Source organism: Solea senegalensis, linkage group LG7 (assembly GCF_019176455.1).
Source record: "Solea senegalensis isolate Sse05_10M linkage group LG7, IFAPA_SoseM_1, whole genome shotgun sequence".
In the NCBI taxonomy this organism is placed as follows: Eukaryota; Metazoa; Chordata; class Actinopteri; order Pleuronectiformes; family Soleidae; genus Solea; species Solea senegalensis.
Window position 1 is genome coordinate 15,957,898 of NC_058027.1, and position 8,085 is coordinate 15,965,982.

General features: G+C 40.2%; 1 protein-coding gene across 3 annotated transcripts in view; it reads left to right on the forward strand.

Moving 5' to 3' along the window:
- The window catches only part of phkb (phosphorylase kinase, beta), a 72,838-nt gene extending 66,473 nt beyond the window's left edge, over nt 1-6,365 (forward strand). For 2 of the 3 annotated variants that reach the window (XM_044029824.1, XM_044029826.1), the window contains 7 exons: nt 1,460-1,550; nt 2,784-2,989; nt 3,308-3,442; nt 3,765-3,894; nt 4,029-4,136; nt 4,269-4,403; nt 4,861-6,365. In XM_044029824.1, coding sequence (XP_043885759.1) covers nt 1,460-1,550; nt 2,784-2,989; nt 3,308-3,442; nt 3,765-3,894; nt 4,029-4,136; nt 4,269-4,403; nt 4,861-5,013 — 958 coding nt within the window. In that variant the 3' untranslated portion in view covers nt 5,014-6,365. The remainder of the gene's footprint in view (nt 1-1,459; nt 1,551-2,783; nt 2,990-3,307; nt 3,443-3,764; nt 3,895-4,028; nt 4,137-4,268; nt 4,404-4,860) is intronic. The other variant, XM_044029825.1, reaches the window with a different exon arrangement.
- Nucleotides 6,366-8,085: the final 1,720 nt, after the last annotated feature.

An 8,085-nucleotide genomic window follows, 5' to 3' on the forward strand; every position in this document is an offset into this window, starting at 1 on the left:
CTTAACATTTGAATCCCATTATCATATATAAACCGACATGCTTTTGATGGTATACTCTTTGATTGATCTCACATGTAGACCAGATTGATTTTTATTTTAAAAAAATAAGCTGCATAGTGTTGCTTTAAACCGTTCAACCGTTAACCCTTTTACAGTTGTGTAGAAGAAACAGGCATGTGGTTTGTTCACTATAGGCTATACTGTAGAAAGATTCCCATACAACATGGTGGACATGAAATTAAGGTCTCCTTCGATGTTTGAGCCTAGAGCTGCCATGTTTCCCTTTTGTCTGTGGTATGTTGCCAGCCTGACTCACAAAGAATGGCCCCTAATCGTGGAAAAGGTTGTTCCAACTTTGTATGTGAGCGTTTGTTCCCCCTGTGTAGTCAGTGTTCTCTGTGTGTCCATAGTTTGAATCAGATTGGTCAACATGAAAACATCTACTGTATGTTGTTTGACTAATTAATAGGATCTTTTTGCATTAAAGAAAATGTAGTATGCCATAGACGTGGCGGTTGGGGGGGGGGTCGGGAACCTGGAGGGGAATTTCCAGCTTGTCGGGAAATGGTATCAATACTCCGTTCAATTTACTTTCTCATTTACCTAACATGAGGCAGGAAGTGAAGCTTGAAATAGGTTCCCCAACAAAGCATCAGAGGATTGACACCACATCATGCCTTCTAAACATTAAAGCTTTTGTTGCCGTTTCATTCCTTAATGCTCAAGATGTGCCCCGGTATTTCCACAGGCTTAAGCACTGAATAACCACACGCACACACAAATAAGTGTTTTTCTCAGGATAATATAAGAGGAAGTTGTTTTGCTGTTGATTGTATTCATGACCCCATTACTGAAATCACTTTCATGTGATCACTGCTTCTGTGAGGATGGCTTCCACTCTGTGTGTGTGTCTATGGTGACCCCTTGCTGTGGGCTTCCACATGAAGGTAACCACTGTTAATGTGTGCTGCTTCTCCCTCATAGGATTAGTGCAGGCACGAGGAGGCCGTTTGAAAGCGACTCTTGTGGATAATGAATTACCAAAATTAGTGAACATTAAAATGTTTTGGTGCAAAGTCAAAGCTTTCATTTGGCTGTTGAAGAGCAGAATGGAATTCATTCATTAAAATGTGAATTATGAAAAAATAATCCCTTTAATAAATTTTGTTTTGGATGATTTTGTTAATTTACAGAATAATAAAAAGGGAAAGCATCTAGCAGCTTTTTTTTTAATCAGTTAATTACCCTTTTTTTGATATTTTTAAATATTCCTCAATTAAAGTGAATATAAATTGAAAGTCTCTTTCATTCCAGTGTTATCCAGTGACCATATTAAGGCAGCAGTAAATTTGAGGAATTGGCTCCTCACTCTCATCAACGACAAATGTCAAAGTCGGAGCTGTTAGTGGTTTTCTGCCATAATGTCAAAAAACTGTTCTTGTGTCTTTTCACCCACTAGGTCTGTTGTCCGTCTTGCTGCCAGTCTGTTAACTAAGCTAGTGGACAGCCTTGCCCCCAGTATTACTAGTGTTTTAGTGCATGGCAAGCAGGTAAGTGCACACAGAGACAGCAGGTGGTGGAAACTGCCCCTTTTTGTAAAATCTATAATACATTTGTGTTATGTTTGGGGGAAATGGCATGTTAGGATAATAATTTTAATGTTCACTAAGTTTTTAAAAAACGCAATTGGACATCTATCTATCTATGTATATATATATATATATATATATATATATATATATATATATATATATATATATATATATATACACACAATGACCTACTCCTCATGCTGTCATCCTATGGGAATTACTGCATGCTCATAATGCTGATCATAGATCACCTCCAGTGTATATGTGTGTGTTTTTGTGTTTGGGTAACTGAGCTCTAGTTGAAGTGAAGCTAGCAGCATGACCACAGTAGAATCCTAATATGCACTGTGTCCGTGTGTCTAGACAAACTCCATGAGCCGATTGATTTATTGTGATGCTGGACTTTGTCTGATGCCACTCCCCCACACACACACAACTTGTCGCTGGATGAGTTTGGGCGCATCATATCCTGTCAAGTGTTATTCAGAGATTAGCCTCCTCTCACGAGTGTCAGTTATCTTGCCTCGTTTTTATCCCCCGGAACAGTTTTGGGCATTTCATTATGTTGAAGTAGCTCAAGGTGTGAATCTGCATATAGATTGCCTACCAGAGGGAATGATCCTTTCAACATGATTGGAAAGCCTGATTTGAAATTGGAGACTGCTCTATACCTCTGCTTACAATAACAGCCTGGACTAGAAGAAATAAAGTGTCTCCCAATTTCACTCATTTCTGACTCAAGTTTGGATGAACTGTCTCTTTAATACTGAAATCCTGCATTCAAAGCTGGTCATCTCCAAACCTTATGTTTGGATCCAGGCTTCAGTTAGATGTAAAGATGAATGGCAAGTCTAAAGTGCTGGATTCCATCAGGCTCTGGAATAAAAGTGTGCCCTCTCATCAGCCGCCGACTGCTGAAGTGTAATTTTCATGAGATGGAACAAAACACAAAAGAGTAATCTTGAATTCCCCCCCCCCGCTCACTTTTATGTGTCACTGGGAGAGGAGGCCAGTTATTTACAGGAATTGTACGTTGGAGGAAGCACTGTTTGCACATGGAAATGTATGCATATACACGTTGGAACACTGCTCTCTAACTATATGTGGGTTCTTTCTTTATGCTCTTTCTCCCCCCGGTGTGTGTGTGTGTGTGTGTGTGCGCGCGCCTGTGCTAATATCTAATATTACCAGGTGACCCTTGGCATATTTGGCCATGAGGAGGAGGTGATCTCCAACCCTCTGTCACCCGGGGTGATTCAAGGCATCATCTACAGCAGGTGCTCCCCTCACGGAGGAGAGCGGGAGGCTGTCCTTCAGCAGGAGCTGGTCATTCATATTGGATGGATTATCTCCAACACCCCAGAGCTGTTCAGCGGCATGCTCAAGATCAGAGTTGGGTAGGGAAAAGTCAGGTTTCGGGGCAGTTTGGGTGCTGCCAAACAACCTGTGTAGGCTCTTTTTTTAGTGAAACAGGCTGGACCTCTGCAGATATCTGGGTCCATGTCAATATAATCCTGCATCTCAGTTTGGTTTTTAATTTTAAAATGCAAGTCCAGAACACCATGTTGGAAGAAGTGTTGTGAGGTTAGGTGTAGCATTTAAAACATGACTCATTCATGACCCCCCCGAAAAATCGAATTAATTCCATCATCAGTATTAACATGTTAGTGATGGAATGGAAGTAAGTGTGAGTGTGTGTGTGTGTGAGATTCCAGGTGGATTGTCCAGGCAATGAAACATGAGCTAAAGATCCGAGCAGGAGACATGCCAGCCCAGGACATCTACCAACTCTCCCCCAGTGACATCAAACAGCTCCTGCTAGACGTTCTGCAGCCGCAGCACAACAGCAGGTGCTCATGTTCTCCCGAACCGAGAATGTTGTCTCATCCCTTTTATCTCGCAAACCTGCTTTGAAGACACCACGTCTTTATCTCAGTGCTTTTACTCGTATAACCTGTTTTAGTTTCTATTATTATATCTTCAGTGCTGCCTCGTCTACATCCGTGTCGTTTCGTCTTCTGCTGCCACGATGCAATTTCCCCATGGGAATTATTAAAGTTTTTATCTCATCTCATCTAATCAAACACAATTTCCTCGGGCACAATAGCCATCACCTTTATGGTTCCCATCTCAAATAATTGCTTCAACACTTTCACCCTTGTTTCACCTAAGGTCTTGGCTGAACAGGCGTCAGATCGATGGCTCTCTAAACAGGACCCCTCTGGGCTTTTATGATCGTGTGTGGCAGATGCTGGAGAGGACTCCCAACGGTATTCTGGTGGCTGGGACTTACCTCCCGCAGGTACCTGACTCCACTTCACTCCAGTGCAGTACTTAATCACCTCTAATGGGAACGTTCTGAGGGAGTAAAGAATAAAAACATTAGTTCAAATGCACCGACCACTTTTTTTTTTTTATCCCCCTGTTGCTCTGTAGCAACCCACGCTGTCTGACATGACCATGTATGAGATGAACTTCTCCCTGCTGGTGGAGGAAACGTTGAAGAAGATTGTCCTGCCTGAGTACAGGCAAATCATTGTCGAGGTAAAAACGGACGTAACACTCATATTTTTGCATTAATGTTTTTGACGGGAGGTTTAGACCCTATAAAAAGTATATTGATATTTGGTTTATTAGAGTTTTTGAAAACCTGCTGTTTCTCTGCCATTTGGGCAGTTGCTGATGGTGGTGTCCTTGGTGCTCGAGAGAAACCCGGAGCTGGAGTTCAGCGACAAAGTGGATCTGGACGCTTTAGTGAAGGATGCATTCATTGATTTCCAGAGGGATCACAGCACTGTGAAAGAGGACCAGGTACATGTTTTCCTCAACTTAGTATATCATCACATTTCTTTTTTTATCTGTTCTATTCTATTAATGTGTAATAGAACTTCATTATATGGAATACACACATACAGTATGTATTAGGTACTGTTGAAATATTCTGAACATTCACTTGGACTCAAGATGAACTATTTTGTTTTTGGTGGTTCATGGCAACCATGACAATACATAGCACGTGTATTTTCTTCCTATGAACTCACATACAATAGACAGAAAACATACATGGAATAGTTGGAAAACAAAGTCAAGACAAATTATTATTATTTTTTTTATGCATCATTCAGTGTGAGTCTACGCAAACATGGATTTCAACTGTGTGCTGACGGACCACAATTCAAGTTTAAACTTGTATAATAGTTCATAATTAGCACAAATTCTTATGGAGACATATGTGATATTTACTGACGCTTCTTCATCTTGGCCTCAGTTGTCTGTGTCCCAGGTTACGATGGAGGCTTTCTACAACACGCCTCCAGTGGGAAAGAAAGGCACCTCCAGCTATCTGACCAAAGCGGTCATGATCCTGCTACTGCAAGGGGACGTGAAACTCTGCAAGGATGACCCGTGTTCTGTTAGTTAGACTGAACCGTGATCCCACTCCCAGTGCTGTGTGGTCATCAAAACAGTCCACTAATGGACTACAGAGTATCCATCACATGTATTCATGAATAACCTCTCTCTCACCTACTCCTGGAAGCTTTGATTTAAACTCACGTCTGCTTCAGCGGCAGCAGAAGCCGTAAGCAGAGGTTTCAGCTGTAGTAGGTTAGTGTGAAGCAAAATACACCCATAAATCCTGCTTCAGTTATTGCATCACCATAGTTTTATTTAAATGCTGCACAATGTCTTGGGGTTTTTTTGTTAGAAGTCTGCATTCCGACCATATAGCACATTAAAATGAAGCTTTTATTAGTGGACTGCTGATTTTATTTCTATCTGGATATCACGGAGTGGCATGTTTAAGTTACACTGCACATCTACTGGTTATCTCAGCAGAACTTTACTTTTCGTACGTGCTTCAGTCTTCCAACTATGTTGTGCTTTCATTTGGCTTGGAAACGTGGACACAGCCTGGATTATAGTCAAAAGATAAAAAAAAAGGGATGTAAAGCTAAAGGAAACTGGCTGTGGCTGTAGCAGCATACTGACGGACATCTTATTCTTAACAAAGTCAGGAAATACAAAGCTTGTGACTTGAATTTCAACTGTTCAATGTATTGTGGACGTTCGTAATTAAGAAATAATGTCACTGTTAACTCGGATAAATGAACCAGGCTCACAGGTAACTGTTCAGACTGTGACAGACAGAGTGGTTCATTCAGTAACGTTCATTCATATATGGCCATTTTAAACAACAATAAATGTATGGATCCATTTTAAGGCAGTCATCAGAACATCTGAGAAGCACTGCACAAACTGTAAAATCTGGATTATTTTTTTATTCAGTTATAGTATATATTATACATAGAAATGTTTTGTGAGGTGAGTTTTTTTCTTGGAGGAAAGCTGTATGTTCTTACACGCATGCACAGTCTGCTGCATGACAATAGCTGCTGTTTGCCATAACCACCATGATTGTTTCTCTGTTATAGGCAACAACAAAAAAATAATAGCGTTTCCGAGAGGCTTGTTAACCACAATAGGTCTCTGCATGACAATGGCTACTGTGTGTCTGAATTCTTGAGCCAGAAAACCATTTGGGGTTTTTTTAAATGTCAGCAACAGAAAATACTACTGTCAATCTTAAGTAGAACTGATGAAAGTTGCACCCTTTTTTTAAAGTGTGCCTTTCTGATTATCATCACTGTGATAATTCTCCCCATCCGTGTTTACTGTGAGTGGGTTGTTGTTTTTTTCGCTGTTTAATGGCTATTATTTAAAATAATTCTATTTTAACTCAAACATGCTAGAATAAAGTCATTTTGAAAACCATTTGAACATGTGGGATTTTACTGTTCGCTCTATTTGTGATTGTGTAAATATGCACCGGAACGTCCACTGCTATAAATAATAATAAAAAATGGATGAGGCCAAAATATACTCCCATTTTAAAGTCAATTACCAGTTACCAGACGCCACCAGCTGTCATTCACTCTGGTGTTCACTCATTTGTGCCGCACTGTTTATTTTCCTCTAAATGGGATCATAATCTACAATCGTTGACATCATGTTCTATTGAAGAAGACCTGCAACTAGTGATTTAGTCCATTAACTCCTCAGGAAAATGCTTATTGACGTCATGAATCAAGTGAGAAGCTCATTTTCACTCCTTTCCAATGGAGTTGTTTTTGCAACCAGACGAGTTACTTCCTGTGCTTCACTGTTCAAAAACCAGCAGCATACATACAGTTTTTACATACTAAGTATATCTGTGTATGAGACTATCAAATACAGATTATGTAATCACTTCACATAAAGCAACAGTCCCTTGTTTCTTGGCTGAGGCTGCAGCCGATTGGCGCATGACTGCCACAGCCCTGAGGGGTGCATTTGCCATTTTTGTCAGATCCCAACGGTTACACCCACTTATGTTGCCTGAACCCTGGATCAATCTGCATCTCACATGCCTGTGTTTGCTGCCTGCAACAGTTCTGACTGACTGTAAGATGAAGAGAGAGAGAGAGAGAGAGAGGAGAAGATGCACGCTGGTGAAAGGATTTTTGCCTCGCTGAATAAATCTCTTCCTCACTAAGACAAATCCTCCGGATTTTTTTTATCGCATCATAGAGTAAGAGCATTCAAAAAGTGTTTCTTGTATTTATTTCTTACTTTTGTGACATAGACATGTGCTGCACAACCGTTGGGATTCGTAAATGGTACATTCTGTTAATTTTACCAATAAAATGTATAGTTTGAGTAGAGAACCCCTGCTGACATCTTCAGGGATGTACTATCTATATGACATTGGTTCTTTCACAGTTTTCAATTTACACTAAACATTTTTACTTTTCCCTCACTGATGAAAGTAGTAACCTTTTCTTGTTCTTTAAATAGCATTTGTATGCATTAAACATTTTTTTCCCCTAGTAAAGCCATGCATCCTGACATTTTAAGAGTTTATGCCTCATCAACCCACTAGGATGCAGCAGAGTTCAAGGAATGGAATTCATGTCGTTCAGTTTCATTTTCATATTCTAAGGACATTTTGTGCCTGCTCTTTGGTGCCCATGTTGTCAGGTTCAGCACTATAATAATGGAACAGTTTCTTGCAGTGGTGTTTTGGCATTTTTACTTTTAAAATTTAAAATAAATATGGGTTTAATCATTACCATTTCTTTAAAAGCTTGTTCGGTGTCGTTTTCCTAATAAAGGGACCATCATTGCAGACAGCAAACCCGTGTGACAGAAACCCACAGTTTTCACAAGATGGTATCATCGATGTCTAAAGGCTTTCCTCACAGAACTTAAGGTCGATCTGGTCAACTGGGAGCACGTTTCATAGCAGCGATTCAGTACAATGCTCTCCTGTAGTCTGTTGTCTCTGACTGTTTTGGCAGGAGCACAACAGCTATCCACCATCTTCACTTTAATGATGAAAACAGCAGATGAAAAGATGAGTATTACCTGATTTATGTGGGCTTTACCTGAAAGAAAAAAAGAAAAAAGAAAAAACATCAAGAGAGGAAATTCTTTCAGATAGTGTCCTAGTATC